This window comes from Petromyzon marinus (genome assembly GCF_048934315.1).
Source record: "Petromyzon marinus isolate PM22_M1 ecotype Great Lakes invasive population chromosome 70 unlocalized genomic scaffold, UKy_Petmar_22M1.pri1.0 chr70_unloc.3, whole genome shotgun sequence".
Taxonomy (NCBI): Eukaryota; Metazoa; Chordata; class Hyperoartia; order Petromyzontiformes; family Petromyzontidae; genus Petromyzon; species Petromyzon marinus.
The window spans coordinates 1-24,647 of NW_027422605.1; the positions used below are offsets into that span (position 1 = coordinate 1).

General features: G+C 47.8%; 1 protein-coding gene across 1 annotated transcript in view; it reads left to right on the forward strand.

Moving 5' to 3' along the window:
• Positions 1-6: 6 nt before the first annotated feature.
• BLZF1 (basic leucine zipper nuclear factor 1) overlaps positions 7-24,647 on the forward strand; it is a 36,427-nt gene continuing 11,786 nt past the window's right edge. Inside the window, exons 1-3 of the mRNA XM_032979079.2 lie at positions 7-275; positions 21,471-21,519; positions 24,328-24,626. Coding sequence (XP_032834970.2) covers positions 21,489-21,519; positions 24,328-24,626 — 330 coding nt within the window. The 5' untranslated portion in view covers positions 7-275; positions 21,471-21,488. The remainder of the gene's footprint in view (positions 276-21,470; positions 21,520-24,327; positions 24,627-24,647) is intronic.

Consider the following 24,647-nt stretch of genomic DNA (forward strand, 5'->3'; position numbering starts at 1 on the left):
CCAGGCTCGGGTCCGTCAGGAAGAGCTCCTGTCCGTACCCACCCACCCCCGCCTTCCTCGGCAGGGCGAGGGGCCGGCGACTTCCGGGGCAGCTCCTGCCGGCCGTACGGCGGCCGCCTGACGGCCACGAGCCTGAAGCTCGCGACCCCGGCGGCGGCGGCGACGGCGTCCACCGGACCTCCCGGCCGCCCTCGGCCACCGGCAGGCGGAGGACGCCCGGCCTGAGCCGGTGCTTCCCGTGCCAGGCGAAGCGCGCGAGCGAGCGGTCGACTCCGGTGAGTAGCCAAGCGGGGGGCTGGAGGGCCTTGGGTCTCGTGCCACAGCGCGGACGCTGCCAGAGCGTCAGCGACGAGCACGCGGCCCCTGAATGAGATCTGCGGAGCGAGGCATGGTGCCCATGTCAGTAAGTTAGCCTCCATTGTGTCGGCCAGCTCCGTCCGGTTGTTCAGAGCGACGTCGTCACGTGGTTAGCCCACTGTGGTTACCCCACTGTGGTTACCCCACTGTGGTTACCCCACTGGTTACCCCACTGGTTACCCCACTGTGGTTACCCCACACTGTGGTTACCCCACTGTGGTTACCCCACTGGTTACCCCACTGTGGTTACCCCACTGTGGTTACCCCACTGTGGTTACCTCACTGTGGTTACCCCACTGGTTACCACACTGTGGTTACCTCACTGGTTACCACACTGTGGTTACCCCACTGGTTACCACACTGTGGTTACCCCACTGTGGTTACCCCACTGTGGTTACCCCACTGTGGTTACCCCACTGTGGTTACCACACTGTGGTTACCCCACTGTGGTTACCCCACTGTGGTTACCTCACTGTGGTTACCCACTGGTTACCACACTGTGGTTACCTCACTGGTTACCCCACTGGTTACCTCACTGTGGTTACCTCACTGGTTACCACACTGTGGTTACCCCACTGGTTACCACACTGTGGTTACCTCACTGTGGTTACCCCACCGTGGTTACCCCACTGTGGTTACCCCACTGTGGTTAGCCCACTGTGGTTACCCCACTGTGGTTACCCCACTGGTTACCCCACTGTGGTTACCCCACTGTGGTTACCTCACTGTGGTTACCCCACTGGTTACCACACTGTGGTTACCCCACTGGTTACCACACTGTGGTTACCTCACTGGTTACCACACTGTGGTTACCCCACTGGTTACCACACTGTGGTTACCCCACTGTGGTTACCTCACTGTGGTTACCCCACTGGTTACCCCACTGTGGTTACCCCACTGTGGTTACCCCACTGGTTACCCCACTGTGGTTACCCCACTGTGGTTAGCCCACTGTGGTTACCCCACTGTGGTTACCCCACTGGTTACCCCACTGTGGTTACCCCACTGGTTACTCCACTGTGGTTACTCCACTGTGGTTACCCCACTGGTTACCCCACTGTGGTTACCCCACTGTGGTTAGCCCACTGTGGTTACCCCACTGTGGTTACCCCACTGGTTACCCCACTGTGGTTACCCCACTGGTTACTCCACTGTGGTTACTCCACTGTGGTTACCCCACTGGTTACCCCACTGTGGTTACCCCACTGTGGTTACCCCACTGTGGTTACCCCACTGGTTACCCCACTGTGGTTACCCCACTGGTTACTCCACTGTGGTTACTCCACTGTGGTTACCCCACTGGTTACCCCACTGTGGTTACCCCACTGTGGTTACCCCAGGTGAACCCCCAGGTGCTTGACTCCGTCATCCGGCCAAGCGACTCCCCCTGGGAGGGGCACAGCGCGAACGTCGCCTCACGACCCCAATCACAGAGGGGGGGTGGGGCCTCGCACTTGGCCCAGTTGACCCTGGCGGAGGAGGCCCTCACTCGCGTACGCTGCAACCGCCTGGCAGAGCGTCGAGGCCGCGTGACGTCACGTCGTCCTCAACGACGTGATGCATCGTCCTGAACGACGCGTCACGACGTCCTCAACGACATGATGCATAGTCCTCAACGATGCGTCACGTCGTCCTGAACGACGTGACGCATCGTCCTGAACGACGTGATGCGACGTTGAGGACGACGTGTCACGTGATGCGTCGTCCTGAACGACGTGATGCGACGTTCAGGACGACGTGACGTCACGACGTCCTCAACGTCTGACCCCCCTCGGCAATTCACGGCGCCGCAGTGCCATGTGGCCTGGGCTGGGGGGGGGGGGCTGCCAATTCCCTGGCCCTGAGAAACCGCGGAGCCCTCGGGTGAAAACTCAGGGGCAGGTGACCCCCCCCCCCCACGAGGCCCCACGTGAGTGCGTGTGTTGATGTGGGGGGCGGTGGGTGGGGGGCGGTGGGGGGCGGTGGGGGGAGCCGGGTGGGCCCGGACTCGGCGGAGCGACTTCGCTGGCGTGGCATCACAAGTGTGTCCAGGTACTCGTGGCTCACCCTGCCAAAGGCCTTCTCCTGGTCCAAGAAGAGGAGGCCAAGTCCATGTTGTGCGCTTCTGAGAGTGGAGAGAGAGAGGGGGGAGTGGGAGAGAGTGGGGGGGAGTGGGAGAGAGTGGGGGGGGGAGTGGGAGAGAGAGTGGAGAGAGAGAGGGGGGGAGTGGGAGAGAGTGGGGGGGGAGTGGGAGAGAGAGTGGGGGGGTGTGGGAGAGAGTGGGGGGGGAGTGGGAGAGAGTGGGGGGGAGTGGGAGAGTGGGAGAGAGAGAGGGGGGGGGAGTGAGAGAGAGAGAGTGAGAGAGAGAGAGGGGAGGGAGTGGGAGAGAGAGAGGGGGGGGAGTGGGAGAGAGAGTGGGGAGAGAGAGAGGGGGGGAGTGAGAGAGAGTGAGAGAGAGTGGGAGTGAGAGAGGGGGGGAGTGGGAGAGAGAGTGGGAGAGAGAGAGAGTGGAGAGAGAGTGGGAGAGAGAGTGGGAGAGAGAGAGGGGGGAGTGGGAGAGAGAGTGGGAGAGAGAGAGGGGGGGGAGTGAGAGAGAGAGTGGAGAGAGAGTGGGAGAGAGAGTGGGAGAGAGAGAGGGGGGGGAGTGAGAGAGAGTGGAGAGAGAGTGGGAGAGAGAGTGGGAGAGAGAGTGGGGGGGGGTGTGGGAGTGAGAGAGGGGGGGAGTGGGGAGAGAGAGTGAGAGAGAGAGGGGGGGAGTGGGAGAGAGAGGGGGTGTGGGAGTGGGAGAGAGAGAGTGAGAGAGAGAGAGGGGGTGGAGTGGGATGCCACTGGACGAGGGCTGTCCTAGCTGGTGTGTGTGTGGAGTCAGCTGGCCACCTTCCAACTGAAGGCCGCCCAAAAGTTCCTGCACGCCGTTCCGGCACCGGCCTGGAGCGTCACGGCCTCCTTCCTCCTGAAACAGCTGGGGGGGGGTCTGCAGTGCTCCAAGCGACTATTCTACGTGGACCTGCAGGGCCTCCCACTGGGACAGCTGCCACCCTTCTACAGGAGCGTCCCTGCGGGCGTGGAGCTCCCTCGCCGTCGGGAGGCTGAACCAGCCGCGATCGGCCGAGGATCTGGTCTTCGAACCGATCCTCAGGAACCCGCAGACAAAGCGCTGCCATCCACCACCACCGCCACCCCAGGCATGGAGAGGCGCCTCGCCAACGCGCGGCTCACCAGGATGGGAGATCTGGTGGAGCCTGAACCACGGGGCCGGTAGCTCGGACCGGCAGACGTGGCCGCAAAGACGGGGGGGGGGGGGGCTGCAGTCGTTCCGGGTGGCTGCCCGGATCCTGGCCGAAGCCAAGGGGGCCTTCTCAGCGGCAGCGGCGGGGAGAACGCCCCCCCCCCCCCCCATCGGCGTTGGGGATGACGAGGCCCCTCTCGGTCCCCCTCCACCGGAGCTCTCCGTCGTGCCGCTGCATCGCCAATGCCGACAAACGAAGACGGATCACGACCTGTGCCGGCTAGAAGACCTACCGGAGGTGGCCTTCGCGAACGTCAAGAGGAAGGTGCTCTACTCCTACACGGTCCGGTTTCACCAACAGGACACCCTGAGGAGCCACAAGGACCATGCCTGGAGGAGAGCCCTGCCCTGCGTCTCTCCGGAGAGGCCTCGCTGGAGGCAACTCTACTGCAGACCGACGTACAACCGCATCGGCGACCTCAGCTGGAGCATCGCCCACGGCACCGTCACCACCGACGTCTCCCCGGCGCGCTTCACCGACACGTCCCCGGAGTGCCGGTTCTGCGGTAAAGTGGAGACGGTGGCGCACCAATACGTGGAGCGTGAGAGCCTGGACTCGCTGTTCAAGGTCCTGAGAAACATCCTCCTAAGGTTCAGCCTCCACTTCTCCCCGACGGTCCTCATCTTCGGATACCCGAAGGGCGACGGACCCCAACATCTTCAGGGGCTGGTCAACGTGCCCTTCGGCTACGCCAAGCTCGCCATATACAGGGCGAGGAAGGTGGCCCTGGAGGGGCAACGTCCGGCCAGCAGCCTGGGCATCTTCCGCGCTCTGGTCGGAGCCAGGGTGTGGCCGGAGTTCCGCCACGCGCGGCTGACCCACGCCGTGATGGTCTTCAAGGAGCAGTGGGCGCTGGAGGAGGCCGTGTGCTCGGTGGCAGAAGACGGTAGAGAGCTCTGTGCATGCACATTGTGAGCTACCCGTCGGAGGCCGTCTGACTGTGGGAAGGGCTGCGTGCAGGTGCAGCACTTGTCGTAGTTATAAAAAGAGAGAGAGAGCGAGAGAGTGAGCGAGAGAGAGCGAAACGGAGTAGGAAGAGAGGGGGGTAGAGAGAGAGGGGGGCAGAGAGGGGGGTAGAGAGAGAGGGGGGCAGAGAGAGAGGGGGGGGGCAGAGAGGGGGTAGAGAGGGGGGGCAGAGAGGGGGTAGAGAGGGGGGTCGGAGAGGGGGTAGAGAGAGAGAAGGGGTAAGATGCGTGCAGATGCAGCACTTGTCGTAGTTATAAAGAAAAAAGAGAGAGCGAGAGAGAGCCAAATGGAGTAGGTAGAGAGGGGGCAGAGAGAGAGGGGGGGGGCAGAGAGGGGGTAGAGAGAGAGGGAAGGGGAAAGATAAAAATAAAATAACAATTTGGGTCTTTCATTTAAAAGGGGGGGGGGGGTTACATAAAGCAAAGCATTAAAAAAACCGAAATGATGAACGGAGCAAAGTGCCAATACACCGAGCACTTCTTGTTTCCTCTGATCGTAAAAAAGAGAGAGTGGGAGGGGGGAGTGGGGGAGAGTGGGGAGTGGGAGAGAGAGTGGGAGAGAGTGGGAGAGAGAGTGGGAGAGAGAGTGGGAGAGAGAGTGGAGAGAGAGTGGGGAGTGGGAGAGAGAGTGGGAGAGAGAGTGGGAGAGAGAGTGGAGAGAGAGTGGGGAGTGGGAGAGAGAGTGGGAGAGAGAGTGGAGAGTGGGAGAGAGAGAGTGGGAGAGAGTGGGAGAGAGAGTGGGGAGTGGGAGACAGAGTGGAGAGAGAGTGGGGAGAGAGTGGGAGAGAGTGGAAGAGAGAGTGGGGAGTGGGAGAGAGTGGGGAGAGAGTGGAGAGAGAGTGGGAGAGAGTGGGAGAGAGAGTGGAGAGAGAGTGGGGAGTGGGAGAGAGAGTGGAGAGAGAGTGGGAGAGAGAGTGGAGAGTGGGAGAGAGAGTGGGAGAGGGAGTGGGGAGTGGGAGAGAGAGTGGGAGTGGGGAGAGAGTGGGAGAGAGAGTGGGAGAGAGAGTGGGAGAGAGAGTGGAGAGAGTGGAGAGAGAGTGGGAGAGAGAGTGGAGAGAGAGTGGGGAGTGGGAGAGAGAGTGGAGAGAGAGTGGGGAGTGGGAGAGAGAGTGGGGAGTGGGATAGAGAGTGGAGAGAGAGTGGAGAGAGGGGAGTGGGGGAGAGAGTGGAGAGAGAGTGGAGAGAGGGGAGTGGGAGAGAGAGTGGAGAGAGAGTGGGAGGGGGGAGTGGGGAGAGAGTGGAGAGAGAGTGGAGAGAGAGTGGGAGAGAGAGTGGGAGAGAGAGTGGAGAGAGAGTGGGAGAGAGAGTGGAGAGAGAGTGGGGAGTGGAGAGAGAGTGGAGAGAGTGGGGAGTGGGAGAGAGAGTGGGGAGTGGGAGAGAGAGTGGGGAGAGAGTGGAGAGAGAGTGGGAGAGAGAGTGGGAGAGAGAGTGGAGAGAGAGTGGGAGAGAGAGTGGAGAGAGAGTGGGGAGTGGAGAGAGAGTGGAGAGAGTGGGGAGTGGGAGAGAGAGTGGGAGTGGGAGAGAGTGGGGAGAGTGGAGAGAGAGTGGGAGAGAGTGGGAGAGAGAGTGGAGAGAGAGTGGGGAGTGGGAGAGAGAGTGGAGAAGAGAGTGGGGAGAGAGAGTGGAGAGTGGGAGAGAGAGTGGGAGAGGGAGTGGGGAGTGGGAGAGAGAGTGGGAGTGGGGAGAGGAGAGAGTGGGAGAGAGAGTGGGAGAGAGAGTGGGAGAGAGAGTGGAGAGAGTGAGAGAGAGTGGGAGAGAGAGTGGAGAGAGAGTGGGGAGTGGGAGAGAGAGTGGAGAGAGAGTGGGGAGTGGGAGAGAGAGTGGGGAGTGGGATAGAGAGTGGAGAGAGAGTGGAGAGAGGGGAGTGGGGGAGAGAGTGGAGAGAGAGTGGAGAGAGGGGAGTGGGAGGAGAGTGGAGAGAGAGTGGGAGGGGGGTGGGGAGAGAGTGGGAGAGAGAGTGGAGAGAGAGTGGGAGAGAGAGTGGAGAGAGAGTGGAGAGAGAGTGGAGAGAGAGTGGGAGTGGGAGAGAGAGTGGAGAGAGGGGGAGTGGGAGAGAGAGTGGGGAGTGGGAGAGAGAGTGGGGAGTGAGAGAGAGAGTGGAGAGAGAGTGGGAGGGGGGAGTGGGAGGGAGTGGGAGTGGGAGAGAGAGTGGGAGAGAGTGGGGAGAGAGTGGGGAGAGAGAGTGGAGAGAGAGTGGGGAGTGGGAGAGAGAGTGGGGAGTGGGAGAGAGAGTGGAGAGAGAGTGGGAGAGAGTGGAGAGAGGGGAATGGGAGAGAGAGTGGAGAGAGAGTGGGAGGGGGGAGGGGTGGGAGGGAGTGGGGAGTGGGAGAGAGAGTGGGAGAGAGTGGGAGAGAGAGTGGGAGAGAAGTGGGAGAGTGGGGAGAGGGAGAGAGAGTGGAGAGAGAGAGTGGGAGAGGATGGAGAGGGGAGGGGGGGAGTGGGAGAGAGTGGGGAGAGAGAGTGGGAGGGGGAAGTGGGAGAGAGTCGGAGAGAGAGAGTGGAGAGAGAGTGGGAGGGGCGAGTGGAGAGAGAGTGGGAGAGAGGGTGGAGAGAGAGAGTGGGGAGTGGGAGAGAGAGTGGAGAGAGGGGAGTGGGAGAAGAGTGGAGAGGTGGGGTGGGAGAGAGTGGGAGAGAGAGTGGGAGGGGGGAAGTGGGAGAGAGTGGAGAGAGAGAGTGGAGAGAGAGTGGGAGGGGCGAGTGGAGAGAGAGTGGGAGAGAGGGTGGAGAGAGAGTGGGGAGTGGGAGAGAGAGTGGGAGAGAGAGTGGGAGGGGGAAGTGGGAGAGAGTGGGAGAGAGAGTGGAGAGAGAGTGGGAGGGGCGAGTGGTGAGAGAGAGTGGGAGAGAGGGTGGAGAGAGAGTGGGGAGTGGGAGAGAGTGGGAGAGAGAGTGGGGAGTGGGAGAGAGAGTGGGGAGTGAGAGAGAGAGTGGAGAGAGAGTGGGAAGGGGGAGTGGGGAGAGAGTGGGGAGTGGGAGAGAGAGTGGAGAGAGAGTGGGGAGTGGGAGAGAGAGTGGGGAGTGGGAGAGAGAGAGTGGAGAGAGAGTGGGGAGAGAGTGGAGAGAGGGGAATGGGAGAGAGAGTGGAGAGAGAGTGGGAGGGGGGAGTGGGGAGGAGTGGGGAGTGGGAGAGAGTGGGGAGAGAGTGGGAGAGAGGTGGGGAGAGTGGGGAGTGGGAGAGAGAGTGGAGAGAGAGTGGGGGAGAGAGTGGGAGAGAGAGTGGGAGAGAGAGTGGAGAGTGGGAGAGAGTGGAGAGAGGGGAGTGGGAGAGAGAGAGGAGAGAGAGTGGGAGGGGGAGTGGGAGAGATGGAGAGAGAGTGGGAGAGTGAGGGAGGGGGGAGTGGGAGAGTGAGAGGGAGATGTTTTTTGTTCATGTTTTTTGTTTGTTGTGGTTGCACCCGATTCAAGAGCCGAATGGCTCACAGGGCTATACCAAAACAAATGAAACTGAAAAAAATCTCCTCGCCACTATGATGATGAAGGTATCTTCCTCTTCCGGAAGACGGAGCTTCCTCAGCAGGAACGATCTTCCTCTTCCGAAGACGGATCTTCCTCAGCAGGAACGATCTTCTTCTTCCGGAAGACGGAGCTTCCTCAGAAGCAACGATCTTCATCTTCCGGAAGACGGAGCTTCCCCAGCAAGAACGATCTACCTCTTCCAGAAGACGAAGCTTCCCCAGCAGGAACGATCTTCCTCTTCCGGAAGACGGAATCTTGCCCTCGTCACCACCAACACTTCCGCTGCCGGCCCCCGCGTCCTGCTGAGTGGTCGGCTGCGCCCACGTGACCCGCCGGGGCGCCCTGTGATTGGTCCGCCTGGCGTCGCCACTGTACCAGGTACAGTAAGCCCGTGGCTCTCTTGAATGTGTTAATATTAAACATTATAAATGTGTTAATATTAAACATTAACTGTGTTAATATTAACACATTAACTGTGTTAACGTTAAACTGTCGGCAGAATCTGCCTCTCGCAGTCACCATCGGTCGTGTCGCCACGCCGGCAACACCGGCGGGTAAAGTGTGATGGCGATTGTTGTCGTGAAAATGTTTTAATTTTATTTAATTTAAAATGTTTTAATTTTGTTTAATTTAAAATGTTTTAATTTTAACGCGTCAAATGTCCCTGTTCACAATCAAGGTGTTGTTTATTGGGGGTTCGGTCGCCTAAATATATAAATGTCGTGAGCCTCCACCGCCCGACAGACCGACAGCGAGTTGTCACCACAACAAAACGCCAAATAGTTACTATATATTATATAGTTTTATATATTATATAGTTACTATTATATAGTTACTATATATTATATAGCTTTATATATTATATAGTTACTATTATATAGTTACTATATATTATATAGTTACTATTATATAGTTACTATATATTATATAGTTTTATATATTATATAGTTACTATTATATAGTTACTATATATTATATAGTTACTATTATATAGTTACTATATATTATATAGTTACTAGTGTTATATAGTTACTATTATATAGTTACTATATATTATAGTTTTATATATTATATAGTTACTATTATATAGTTACTATATATTTTATAGTTTAGTTTTATATAGTTACTATATATTATATAGTTTAGTTTATATAGTTACTATATATTATATATTTTAGTTTTATATAGTTACTAGTGTTATATATATTCTTAGTTTTTTCGGTAAAGTCACGTTGAAGAGAAACAACAAAATAACAAAATATATATAAAACAAAAAATTCTCACGACGTTTCGACCATAACTCAAACGGTCATCATCAGGTGTGTCGGTTTGCATAAATTTATTTTTAAAACGGCACATTTATTTATTTATATATAAAAAAATAACGTTTGCGTCACGCGCAACGATTGGCAGTTTGCCCAGGACTAGTCCATCTATTTTTTGAAAAGAGGAGGGGGGAGACGAAATTTGTTTTTATGTATGCTGTCTGAAAGCCACTGTAAGCGTGAACAATCAATCAAGAACTGAAATGATTTATCAAATCTTTCCAATGATTGCTAAGATATAATCCATCTTCTCGGTTGAAATTGTCTCTGTGCTTGTATATGTGGATAGCCTCATGAACGAATCTCTCATGGAAGCCAGATGGCTTACAAAGAACCTCCTCCGTCTTGGAAAAGTCAATGGCATGTGAGCCTACTGAATTAGAACAATGATCTGCTACGGCCGAGGTGTTGGTCCTACCGTGTTTAAGGTCTGCTTTATGTTCACGAATGCGGTCCGAGACATGGCATTTGGTTTCTCCAATGTAACTACTACCACAGAGGCAACTTAGTTTGTAGACACCAGGGTATTGTATGTCCGGAATCACATTTTTTACAGACGGAACCAGATCACGGATTTTATGTAATGTTTCGATTTAAAGCTTTCGTGACTGCAATGATTCATCTTCTTTGGTTCTTATTCTTAGTTTTTTCGGTAAAGTCACGTTGAAGAGAAACAACAAAATAACAAAATATATATAAAACAATAAAAAATTCTCACGACGTTTCGACCATAACTCAAACGGTCATCATCAGGTGTGTCGGTTTGATGATGACCGTTTGAGTTATGGTCGAAACGTCGTGAGAATTTTTTATTGTTTTATATATATTTTGTTATTTTGTTGTTTCTCTTCAACGTGACTTTACCGAAAAAACTAAGAATATGAATTACTGCAGTCACGAAAGCTTTAAATCAAAATTTCTTTGGTTCTTTCGGTAAAGTCACGTAGAATGAGAATAAAATAATAAATTGATAAAATAAAATAACACAATAATATTCTCACGACGTTTCGGCCACAACACAAGCGGCCTTCATCAGGTGAAGGGAGCGAGACTGTCTGGTAGGACAGCGCTGGAGTGAGTGAAACGGACCTGGATCTTGTGTTTATTCAAGATTTTGGAGATCTTTTTTGTGATCCCAGCAATGTAGGGTAAAGTGATGGTTTTGAAAGGCTCCTCAAGAGGGTTCTTCTTCATGGTTTGAGTGATAGCTTTGCGGATTGTATAGTCGGAGTAACCATTAGCCCTAAGAGCTTGGTGTACGTGCTTGAGTTCACTGCTTATGTGTTCCTGGTCGGATATGCATTGGGCTCTATGATACAGAGTCTTGATGAGAGAATTCTTCTGTGATGGATGGTGGTGGGAATTCGGTTTCAGATAAGCATCCGTATGGGTAGCTTTCCTGTAGACAGAGTGGCTCATTGAACCATCAGGTCTCTTTTTAATTAGGACATCCAAAAAAGGTATCTTGCCATCTATTTCGACTTCCATGGTAAATCTGATGGCTGGGTGTATGGAATTGATGTGGTCGAAGAATTGGTCTAGAGCAGGCCGGCCATGTGGCCAGATGACAAAAGTGTCATCCACGTACCTCTTCCATAAGGTTGGGCGCAGAGTGGCAGTCTGGATGGCGTCAGTCTCAAATTTCTCCATGAAAATGTTAGCTATAACTGGAGAAAGGGGGGAGCCCATTGGGGTGCCCTCAGTTTGTTTGTAGAAAGTTCCATTCCAAGTGAAGTATGTATTGGTTAAACAGTGTCTCACCAGGGGGGGTACCTCAGTGTTTAGTCCTTGATGAACCAAGTCTTCAATGATTGCAATGGTGTCAGGTACAGGAACCTTGGTGAATAAGGAAACTACATCAAAACTGACAAGCAGGTCGTCTGGGGACAGGGAAATACCCTTGATTGTTGATACCAGGTGAGTAGAATTTTGTACCGCAGAGGTGGTCTTTCCAGTGAAAGGACGCAGGATTTCAGACAAAAAACGAGCTAGTTTGTAGGTGGGGGAGCTGATAGTAGAGACTATGGGACGAAGAGGTGTATCAACTTTATGTATTTTTGGTAAGCCGTATAATCTTGGTGGCCTGGCAGCAGAAGGTTTCAACGAAAACTGTTTAGATTGATCAATTAATGCGGTTGAATCAGAAATTATTTTGTTGGTTTGTGTGACGAGGCTGTTGGTGGGATCTCTTTTTATTTTTGTATAACTACCATCGTCGAGTAATTCTTTAATTTTGTTGTTGTATTCTATTTTATCCATGATGACAGTAGCATTGCCTTTGTCAGCTGAGAGAACTACAATATCATTCCTCTTTTTTAATTTATATAATTCAAAACGCTCATCTTTGCTGAGGTTGCTAGCTGGCATCTTAGCGTTTTTGAGGGTTGCAGCGATTTCAGATCTTGCTACGTCTGCAGCGATGTGACCCAGGCCCCTGAGAGCAACGTCTATCTTAGCAATCATTGGAAAGATTTGATAAATCATTTCAGTTCTTGATTGATTGTTCACGCTTACAGTGGCTTTCAGACAGCATACATAAAAACAAATTTCGTCTCCCCCCTCCTCTTTTCAAAAAATAGATGGACTAGTCCTGGGCAAACTGCCAATCGTTGCGCGTGACGCAAACGTTATTTATATATATATAAATAAATATGCCGTTTTCAAAATAAATTTATGCAAACCGACACACCTGATGATGACCGTTTGAGTTATGGTCAAAACGTCGTGAGAATTTTTTATTGTTTTATATATATTTTGTTATTTTGTTGTTTCTCTTCAACGTGACTTTACCGAAAAAACTAAGAATATGAATTACTGCAGTCACGAAAGCTTTAAATCAAAATTTAATCGCCTCTACGGGGAGGGTTTTCACATAACTTTAAGATCCTTCAACAAACTCCGGGATAAGAAAGCTCAGCTGATCGAGTCTCTCACCTTCCTGAAGAGATGCCGCGACTCTGGGGTAATACCAATCGCATTTACACTCACCTCTGCTACTGTAACTTCTTCTAATGCGAAACAAATTCTTTTCAAAACTAGCTTAGCTCTTATCTCAGAAAAAATCAGACTTATACGCACAGAACTAGATCAGTTAGACAAGACACTCTACAAATCACACTTATCATTGACGGCAATAATGTCCACATCGGATTGGGAACATGTAGACAATATGACTGCCTCTTCAGCTGCTACTATGTCGACCAAATGTAAGGAAAACCTGATTTCCAAATTTAACCTCCTCTTCAACAAAAGACCGGACCCACACACCAAAAAGTTAGACGTTAATAAAGTCGTAATTAATCACAGTAACAGTTCTATTTTCGATGGTCTGAAATCCGTTTTAGCTAAAGGTCTAAACTTTGCAGTCACACCTAAACACATACCAGTTAATGATATAATTGCCCAAGTAGACGTTGCTCTCAGGGGCCTGGGTCACATCGCTGCAGACGTAGCAAGATCTGAAATCGCTGCAACCCTCAAAAACGCTAAGATGCCAGCTAGCAACCTCAGCAAAGATGAGCGTTTTGAATTATATAAATTAAAAAAGAGGAATGATATTGTAGTTCTCTCAGCTGACAAAGGCAATGCTACTGTCATCATGGATAAAATAGAATAAACAACAAAATTAAAGAATTACTCGACGATGGTAGTTATACAAAAATAAAAAGAGATCCCACCAACAGCCTCGTCACACAAACCAACAAAATAATTTCTGATTCAACCGCATTAATTGATCAATCTAAACAGTTTTCGTTGAAACCTTCTGCTGCCAGGCCACCAAGATTATACGGCTTACCAAAAATACATAAAGTTGATACACCTCTTCGTCCCATAGTCTCTACTATCAGCTCCCCCACCTACAAACTAGCTCGTTTTTTGTCTGAAATCCTGCGTCCTTTCACTGGAAAGACCACCTCTGCGGTACAAAATTCTACTCACCTGGTATCAACAATCAAGGGTATTTCCCTGTCCCCAGACGACCTGCTTGTCAGTTTTGATGTAGTTTCCTTATTCACCAAGGTTCCTGTACCTGACACCATTGCAATCATTGAAGACTTGGTTCATCAAGGACTAAACACTGAGGTACCTCCCCTGGTGAGACACTGTTTAACCAATACATACTTCACTTGGAATGGAACTTTGTACAAACAAACTGAGGGCACCCCAATGGGCTCCCCCCTTTCTCCAGTTATAGCTAACATTTTCATGGAGAAATTTGAGACTGACGCCATCCAGACTGCCACTCTGCGCCCAACCTTATGGAAGAGGTACGTGGATGACACTTTTGTCATCTGGCCACATGGCCGGCCTGCTCTAGACCAATTCTTCGACCACATCAATTCCATACACCCAGCCATCAGATTTACCATGGAAGTCGAAATAGATGGCAAGATACCTTTTTTGGATGTCCTAATTAAAAAGAGACCTGATGGTTCAATGAGCCACTCTGTCTACAGGAAAGCTACCCATACGGATGCTTATCTGAAACCGGATTCCCACCACCATCCATCACAGAAGAATTCTCTCATCAAGACTCTGTATCATAGAGCCCAATGCATATCCGACCAGGAACACATAAGCAGTGAACTCAAGCACGTACACCAAGCTCTTAGGGCTAATGGTTACTCCGACTATACAATCCGCAAAGCTATCACTCAAACCATGAAGAAGAACCCTCTTGAGGAGCCTTTCAAAACCATCACTTTACCCTACATTGCTGGGATCACAAAAAAGATCTCCAAAATCTTGAATAAACACAAGATCCAGGTCCGTTTCAACACATTACATAAAATCCTTGATCTGGTTCCGTCTGTAAAAGATGTGATTCCGGACATACAATACCCTGGTGTCTACAAACTAAGTTGCCTCTGTGGTAGTAGTTACATTGGAGAAACAAAACGCCATATCTCGGACCGCATTCGTGAACATAAAGCAGACCTTAAACACGGTAGGACCAACACCTCGGCCGTAGCAGATCATTGTTCTAATTCAGTAGGCTCACATGCCATTGACTTTTCCAAGACGGAGGTTCTTTGTAAGCCATCTGGCTTCCATGAGAGATTCGTTCATGAGGCTATCCACATATACAAGCACAGAGACAATTTCAACCGAGAAGATGGATTCTATCTTAGCAATCATTGGAAAGATTTGATAAATCATTTCAGTTCTTGATTGATTGTTCACGCTTACAGTGGCTTTCAGACAGCATACATAAAAACAAATTTCGTCTCCCCCCTCCTCTTTTCAAAAAATAGATGGACTAGTCCTGGGCAAACTGCCAATCGTTGCGCGTGACGCAAACGTTATTTATATATATATAAATAAATATGCCGTTTTCAAAATAAATTTATGCAAACCGACACACCTGATGATGACCGTTTGAGTTATGGTCGAAACGTCGTGAGAATTTTTTATTGTTTTATATATATTTTGTTATTTTGTTGTTTCTCTTCAACGTGACTTTACCGAAAAAACTAAGAATATGAATTACTGCAGTCACGAAAGCTTTAAATCAAAATATATTATATAGTTTAGTGTTATATAGTTACTATTATATAGTTACTATTGTTATATAGTTACTATATATTATTTAGTTTAGTATTATAGAGTTATTATTAAATAGTTACTATTATATAGTTACTATTATATAGTTACTATATATTATATAGTTTTATATAGTTACTATTATATAGTTACTATATATTATATAGTTTAGTTTTATATAGTTACTATATATTATATAGTTTAGTTTTATATAGTTACTATTATATAGTTACTAGTGTTATATAGTTACTATATATTATGTAGTTACTATTATATAGTTACTATTATATAGTTACTAGTGTTATATAGTTACTAGTTTTATATAGTTACTAGTGTTATATAGTTACTATATATTATATAGTTACTAGTGTTATATAGTTACTATATATGATATAGTTACTAGTGTTATATAGTTACTATATATTATATAGTTTTATATAGTTACTATTATATAGTTTAGTGTTATATAGTTACTATATATTATATAGTTTAGTGTTATATAGTTACTATTATATAGTTACTATTGTTATATAGTTACTATATATTATTTAGTTTAGTATTATAGAGTTACTATTATATAGTTACTATATATTATATAGTTACTAGTGTTATATTATATAGTTTAGTTTTATATAGTTATATATAGTTACTATATATGAGGGTAAGAATCCACCCATTTTTTCGCCATATAGCATTGTGATATATAACGACTTATTGTTGGTAGCTTAGCTGATTGGAGAATATAGAGTTTATTGATAACATTAAGGTAATTTATATTTTAGTTTTTTATTGGTTCACTATATAGTACTGTGAATAGCTCAGATGTGTAGGCCTTGACTTCAACATAGTCATTTCTGTGACCAGTCACTAGCTAATCACTCAGTTATTTCAATGCTAAATTCGCCTAGTTATTTCAATGCTAAATTCTCCTGTTTGATTTGTACTAAGTGCCTCGGTGAATGTGTATGCTCTGACTTTAACGTAGCTATTTCTGTGACCAGTTACAAGCTAATCACTCCGCTATTTCAATGCTAAATTCTATGCTAATTCCTTTGTCAAGGGGTGCCTCTGCAGATGTGTATGCTTTAACTTAGCTATTTCAATGCTGAATTCTATGCTAATTCCTTCATAAAGGGGTGCCTCTGCGGATGTGTATGCTTTAACTTTTAACATAGCTATTTCTGTGACCAGTCACAAGCTAATCATTCAGCCATTTCAATGCTAAATTATATGCTAATTCCTTTGTCAAGGCGCTTTGTTTCCTCTCACACAGCTTAAAGGTCGTGATCTGAACGTGGCTCTTTCACTCCAGCGCTGTCCTACCAGACAGTCTCGTCCCTTCACCTGATGAAGGCCGCTTGTGTTGTGGCCGAAACGTCGTGAGAATATTATTGTGTTATTTTATTTGATCAATTTATTATTTTATTCTCATTCTACGTGACTTTACCGAAAGAACCAAAGAAGATGAATCATTTCAGTCACGAAAGCTTTAAATCGAAATATATTACATAGTTACTATTGTTATATAGTTACTATATATTATATAGTTACTAGTGTTATATAGTTACTAGTGTAGTATTATATAGTTACTATATATTATATAGTTTTATATAGTTACTATTATATAGTTTAGTGTTATATAGTTACTATTATATAGTTACTATTGTTATATAGTTACTATATATTATATAGTTTAGTTTTATATAGTTAATATTATATAGTTACTATATATTATATAGTTTAGTTTTATATCGTTACTATATATTATATAGTTACTATTATATAGTTACTATTATATAGTTTAGTGTTATATAGTTACTATATATTATATAGTTTAGTTTTATATAGTTACTATATATTATATAGTTTTATATAGTTACTATATTTTATATAGTTGCTATTATATAGTTACTACTATATAGTTACTAGTGTTATATAGTTACTATATATTATATAGTTAATTACTAGTATTATATAGTTACTAGTGTAGTGTTATATAGTTACTATATATTATATAGTTACTATTGTTATATAGTTACTAGTGTTATATAGTTACTAGTGTTATATAGTTACTAGTGTAGTGTTATATAGTTACTAGTATTATATAGTTACTAGTGTAGTGTTATATAGTTACTAGTGTAGTGTTATATAGTTACTAGTGTTATATAGTTGTAAGTGTAGTGTTATATAGTTTAGTGTTATATAGTTACTAGTGTAGTGTTATATAGTTACTAGTGTAGTATTATATAGTTACTAGTGAAGTATTATATAGTTACTAGCATAGTATATAGTGTAGTATTATATAGTTACTAGTGTAGTATTATATAGTTACTAGTGTTATATAGTTACTAGTGTAGTATTATATAGTTACTAGTGTTATATAGTTACTAGTGTAGTATTATATAGTTACTAGTGTTATATAGTTACTAGTGTAGTATTATATAGTTACTAGTGTTATATAGTTACTAGTGTAGTATTATATAGTTACTAGTGAAGTATTATATAGTTACTAGTGTTATATAGTTACTAGTGTAGTATTATATAGTTACTAGTGAAGTATTATATAGTTACTAGTGTTATATAGTTACTAGTGTAGTATTATATAGTTACTAGTGAAGTATTATATAGTTACTAGTGTTATATAGTTACTAGTGTAGTATTATATAGTTACTAGTGTTATATAGTTACTAGTGTAGTATTATATACTTACTAGTGTTATATAGTTACTAGTGTAGTGTTATATAGTGTAGTATTATATAGTTACTAGTGTAGTGTTATATAGTTACTAGTGTAGTATTATATAGTTACTAGTGTTTTATAGTTACTAGTGTTATATAGTTGCTAATGTAGTGTTATATAGTGTATTGTTATATAGTTACTAGTGTTATATAGTTACTAGTGTAGTATTATATAGTTACTAGTGTAATATTACATAGTTACTAGTGAAGTATTATATAGTTACTAGTGTAGTATTATATAGTTTAGTATTATATAGTTACTAGTATTATATAGTTACTAGTGTAGTATTATATAGTTACTAGTATTATATAGTTACTAGTGTAGTATTATATAGTTACTAGTGTTATATTGTTACTAGTGTAGTATTATATAGTTACTAGTGTAGTGTTATATAGTTACTAGTGTATATAGTTACTAGTGTAGTGTTATATAGTTACTAGTGAAGTATTATATAGTTACTAGTGTAATATTATATAGTTATTAGTGTAGTGTTATATAGTTACTAGTATTATATAGTTACTAGTGTAGTATTATTTAGTGTAGTGTTATATAGTTGCTAGTGAAGTGTTATATAGTTACTAGTGTTTTATAGTTACTAGTGTAGTGTTATATAGTTACTAGTGTAGTGTTATATAGTTACTAGTGTCATATAGTTACTAGTGTAGTGTTATATAATTACTAGTGTGGTGTTATATAGTTACTAGTGAAGTATTATATAGTGTAGTGTTATATAGTTACTAGTGTTATATAGTTACTAGTGAAGTATTATATAGTTACTAGTAAAGTATTATATAGTTACTAGTGTAGTATTATATAGTTACTAGTGAAGTATTATATAGTTGCTAGTAAAGTATTATATAGTTACTAGTGTAGTATTATATAGTTACTAGTGAAGTATTATATAGTTACTAGTAAAGTATTATATAGTTACTAGTGTAGTGTTATATAGTTACTAGTAAAGTATTATATAGTTACTAGTGTAGTATTATATAGTTACTAGTGAAGTATTATATAGTTAATAGTAAAGTATTATATAGTTACTAGTGTAGTGTTATATAGTTACTAGTAAAGTATTATATAGTTACTAGTATAGTATTATATAGTTACTAGTGAAGTAGTATATAGTGGTGTTACAGTGAGGGAAAAAATCATTTGATCCCCTGCTGATTTTGTACGTTTGCCCACTGACAAAGAAATGATCAGTCTATAATTTGAATGGAAAGTTTATTTGAACAGTGAGACAGAATAACAACAACAAAATCCAGAAAAACGCATGTCAAAAATGTTATAAATTGATTTGCATTTTAATGAGGGAAATAAGTATTTGACCCCTCTGCAAAACATGACTTAGTACTTGGTGGCAAAGCCTTGTTGGCAATCACAGAGGTCAGACGTTTCTTGTAGTTGGCCACCAGGTTTGCACACATCTCAGGAGGGAGTTTGTCCCACTCCTCTTTGCAGCTCTTCTCCAAGTCATTAAGGTTTCGAGGCTAACGTTTTGCAACTCGAACCTTCAGCTCCCTCCACAGATTTTCTTTGGGATTAAGGTCTGGAGACTGGCTAGGCCACTCCAGGACCTTAATGTGCTTCTTCTTGAGCCACTCCTTTGTTGCCTTGGCCGTGTGTTTTGGGTCATTGTCATGCTGGAATACCCATCCACGACCCATTTTCAATGCCCTGGCTGAGGGAAGGAGGTTCTCACCCAAGATTTGACGGTACATGGCCCCATCCATCGTCCCTTTGATGCGGTGAAGTTGTCCTGTCCCCTTAGCAGAAAAACACCCCCAAAGAATAATGTTTCCACCTCCATGTTTGACGGTGGGGATGGTGTTCTTGGGGTCATAGGCAGCATTCCTCCTCCTCCAAACACGGCGAGTTGAGTTGATGCCAAAGAGCTCAATTTTGGTCTCATCTGACCACAACACTTTCACCCAGTTGGCCTCTGAATCATTCAGATGTTCATTGGCAGACTTCTGACGGGCATGTATATGTGCTTTCTTGAGCAGGGGCACCTTCCGGGCGCTGCAGGATTTCAGTCCTTTACGGCGTAGTGTGTTACCAATTGTTTTCTTGGTGACTAAGGTCCCAGCTGCCTTGAGATCATTGACAAGATCCTCCCGTGTAGTTCTGGGCTGATTCCTCACCGTTCTCATGATCATTACAACTCCACGAGATGAGATCTTGCATGGAGCCCCAGGCCAAGGGAGATTGACAGTTCTTTTGTGTTTCTTCCATTTGCGAATAATCGCACCAACTGTTGTCACCTTCTCACCAAGCTGCTTGGCAATGGTCTTTTAGCCCATTCCAGTCTTGTGTAGGTCTACAATCTTGTCCCTGACATCCTTGGAGAGCTCTTTGGTCTTGGCCATGGTGGAGAGTTTGGAATCTGATTGATTGATTGCTTCTGTGGACAGGTGTCTTTTATACAGGTAACAAGCTTAGATTAGGAGCACTCCCTTTAAGAGTGTGCTCCTAATCTCAGCTCGTTACCTGTATAAAAGACACCTGGCAGCCAGAAATCTTTCTGATTGAGAGGGGGTCAAATACTTATTTCCCTCATTAAAATGCAAATCAATTTATAACATTTTTGACATGCGTTTTTATGGATTTTTTTGTTATTCTGTCTCTCACTGTTCAAATAAACCTACCATTAAAATCATAGACTGATCATTTCTTTGTCAGTGGGCAAACGTACAAAATCAGCAGGGGATCAAATACTTTTTTTCCCTCACTGTACACTACTCTATACACTACACTACTATACACCACTATACTCTACGCTATACACTACACTACTATACTCTACACTGCTATACACCACTATATTCTACACTACACTATACACTACACTACTACACTACACTACTACACTATACACTACACTACTACACTATACACTACACTATACACCACACTACTATACACTACACTATGGGCTCTGTGGAGGCCCGCCATTAGTCGTTAGGAGGGGTGCTCGTTCAGAGAGGTTCTGCTCTCTATGATGTACACACTCAGCCTGTGTGATGCAGCGTTGTTCAACTGTTATTCCAGCCCTCCACCACGTGCCGGAACAGCCAATCAGATAACTCTCCACAACGTGACGGAACAGCCAATCAGATAACCCTCCACCACGTGACGGAACAGCCAATCAGATAACCCTCCACCACGTGACAGAACAGCCAATCAGATAACCCTCCACCACGTGATGGAACAGCCAATCAGTTAACCCTCCACCACGTGCCGGAACAGCCAATCAGATAACCCTCCACCACGTGATGGAACAGCCAATCATATAACCCTCCACCACGTGACGGCCAATCGAGCGGTCACGTGGGAAAACATTGAGTCCGTCGATTTGGTTTAATCGGCAAAACCGGTTGCGTTAAAAGAGAGACGGGGTGAGGGGGTGAGGGTGAGGGGGTGAGGGGGTGAGGGTGAGGGTGTGAGAGCATGAGGGTGTGAGGGGGTGACGGGGTGAGGGGGTGAGGGGGTGACGGTGGGGGGGTGAGGGTGAGGGTGAGGGTGTGAGGGCATGAGGGTGTGAGGGGGTGACGGGGTGACGGGGTGACGGGGTGACGGGGTGAGGGTGAGTGGGTGAGGGGGTGAGGGTGAGGGGGTGAGGGGGTGAGGGTGACGGGGTGAGGGTGACGGGGTGAGGGGGTGAGGGTGAGGGTGTGAGGGTGAGAGGGTGAGGGGGTGAGGGTGAGTGGGTGACAGGGTGAGGGGGTGAGGGCGTGACAGGGTGAGTGGGTGAGGGTGAGTGGGTGAGGGTGAGTGCTGTGAGTGACTCCACCGCTCTGCTCTTTGCCTCCCTGCAGGCGCTTGCGTGGAGAGTCATGGCCACCACCCTGACTCGAGATGGCACAGGTGGGAGTCGAACCGTGACCTTGTGGTACCAGGCCAACCTTGCCTTCGTGTGTGTGTGTCTGTTTGTGAGCGCCTGTGTGTGTGTCTGTGAGCGCCTGTGTGTGTGTCTGTGAGCGCCTGTGTGTGTGTCTGTGAGCGCCTGTGTGTGTGTGTCTGTTAGTGCCTGTGTGTCTGTGAGCGCCTGTGTGTGTGTCTGTGAGCGCCTGTGTGTGTCTGTTTGTGAGCGCCTGTGTGTGTGTCTGTTAGTGCCTGTGTGTGTCTGTGAGTCTGTGTGTGTGTGTGTGTCTGTGAGTGCCTGTGTGTGTGTCTGTGAGCGCCTGTGTGTGTGTGTGTCTGTGAGTGCCTGTGTGTGTGTCTGTATGAGTGCCTGTGTGTGTGTCTGTGAGTGCCTGTGTGTGTGTCTGTGAGCGCCTGTGTGTGTGTCTGTTAGTGCCTGTGTGTGTCTGTGAGCACCTGTGTGTCCGTTTGTGAGCGCCTGTGTGTGTGTCTCTGAGCGCCTGTGTGTGTGTCTGTGAGTGCCTGTGTGTGTGTCTGTGAGTACCTGTGTGTGTGTCTGTGAGTGCCTGTGTGTGTGTCTGTGTGTGTGTGTCTGTGAGTGCCTGTGTGTGTGTCTGTGAGCGCCTGTGTGTGTGTCTGTGAGTACCTGTGTGTGTGTCTGTGAGCGCTTGTGTGTGTGTCTGTGTGTGTGTGTCTGTGAGTGCCTGTGTGTCTGTTTGTGAGCGCCTGTGTGTGTGTCTGTGAGTGCCTGTGTGTGTGTCTGTGAGCGCCTGTGTGTGTCTGTGAGTGCCTGTGTGTGTGTCTGTGTGTCTGTTTGTGAGCGCCTGTGTGTGTGTCTGTGAGCGCCTGTGTGTGTGTCTGTGAGTGCCTGTGTGTGTGTCTGTGTGTGTGTGTGTCTGTGAGCGCCTGTGTGTGTGTCTCTGAGCACCTGTGTGTGTGTCTGTGAGTGTGAGTGCCTGTGTGTGTGTCTGTGAGTGCCTGTGTGTGTGTCTGAGTGCCTGTGTGTGTGTGTCTGTGAGTGCCTGTGTGTGTGTCTGTGTGTCTGTTTGTGAGCGCCTGTGTGTCTGTGAGCGCCTGTGTGTGTGTCTCTGAGCACCTGTGTGTGTGTCTGTGAGTGTGAGTGCCTGTGTGTGTGTCTGTGAGTGCCTGTGTGTGTGTCTGTGAGTGCCTGTGTGTGTGTGTCTGTGAGCGCCTGTGTGTGTGTCTGTGAGCGCCTGTGTGTGTGTCTGTGAGCGCCTGTGTGTGTGTCTGTGAGTGCCTGTGTGTGTGTCTGTGTGAGTGCCTGTGTGTGTGTCTGTGTGAGTGCCTGTGTGTGTGTCTGTGAGCGCCTGTGTGTGTGTGTCTGTGAGCGCCTGTGTGTGTGTCTGTGAGCGCCTGTGTGTGTGTCTGTGAGTGCCTGTGTGTTTGTCTGTGTGAGTGCCTGTGTGTGTGTCTGTGTGTGTGTGTCTGTGAACACCTGTGTGTCTGTTTGTGAGCGCCTGTGTGTGTGTCTGTGAGCGCCTGTGTGTGTGTCTGTGAGCGCCTGTGTGTGTGTCTGTGAGTGCCTGTGTGTCTGTTTGTGAGCGCCTGTGTGTGTGTCTGTGAGTGCCTGTGTGTGTGTCTGTGAGCGCCTGTGTGTGTGTCTGTGAGCGCCTGTGTGTGTGTCTGAGTGCCTGTGTGTGTGTCTGTGTGAGTGCCTGTGTGTGTGTCTCTGTGTGTGTGTGAGCGCCTGTGTGTGTGTCTGTGAGCGCCTGTGTGTGTGTCTCTGTTTGCATCTGTGTGTGTGTCTGTGAGTGCCTGTGTGTGTGTCTGTGAGTGCCTGTGTGTGTGTCTGTGTGTGAGTGCCTGTGTGTGTGTCTCTGTGTGTGTGTGAGTGCCTGTGTGTGTGTCTGTGAGCGCCTGTGTGTGTGTCTGTGAGCGCCAGTGTGTGTGTCTGTGTGTGTCTCAGTTTGCGTCTGTGTAGTGCATAGCGCTATGCTGCGCTACGAACCCGGCGACCCGAGTTCGATTCCCGCTCACGGCCAACACCGACACCGTTGATAGCGACGATCTGATCTCGGTCCCAGGCCTCCCCTAGGTCTACTCAGCCTCAAATAAGTACCTGGTGCAGTGGTGTGTAGTAAACATCGCCACTGGGGAGACAAAGGCGGCCGGGCGTGGTTGCTGGCCACCAACCCCCTCTTGTGCCACAGTGCCGGTGGCCTTCATAGGCGCTGCTGCTGCTTCTCGCTACACACAGCACTTGTGGAGAGGCTTCACACGGAAGCGGTGTGGTGGCGGTGGTGGTGGTGGTGATGTAGGGTGGTGGTGGCGGTGGTGGTGGTGGTGGTGGCGGTGTGGGGTGGTGTGGGGTGGTGGTGGTGTGGGGTGGTGGCGGTGTGTGGTGGTGGCGGTGTGTGGTGGTGGCGGTGTCGTGATGGTGGTGTGGGGTGGTGGTCGTGGCGGTGTGGGGTGGTGGCGGTGTGGGGTGGTGGCGGTGTGTGGTTGTGTGGGGTGGTGGCGGTGTGGGGTGGTGGTGGTGTGGGGTGGTGGTGGTGTGGGGTGGTGTGGGGTGGTGGCGGTGTGGGGTGGTGTGGGGTGGTGGCGGTGTGGGGTGGTGGCGGTGTGGGGTGGTGGTCGTGGCGGTGTGGGGTGGTGGTCGTGGCGGTGTAGGGTAGTGGCGGTGTGGGTTGGTGGCGGTGTGGGTTGGTGGCGGTGTGTGGTTGTGTGGGGTGGTGGTGGCGGTGTGGGATGGTGGCGGTGTGGGGTGGTGGCGGTGTGGGTTGGTGGCGGTGTGTGGTTGTGTGGTGTGGTGGTGGTGGCGGTGACTGCAGCGTCTCTGTGGGGCTGCAGGATGGCCGCAGGCCGTCTCGCGCGGCCCGGCCGACGGCATGGAGGTGACGGCCGACGGCGCTGGCGGTGGAGATCCGGCCAAGCGTCCCGCCGGCTCCTCCTCCTCGCCACCGCTGCCCGTGCGCTCCGTGCAGCCGGCGCCACGCTCCTCCTGGCAGCATCGTCCTCCCGCAAAACCGGCTCCTCAACACCATCACCTCCCTCATCAACCTCGTCCGCTCTCTCCTGCTGCTGCTGCTGCTGCTCCTCTTCCTCATCGTCCGCAGCAGCAGCAGCAGCAGCAGCCGGTGCCTGTCTTGGTGAGCGCTGTGGTGGTTGTG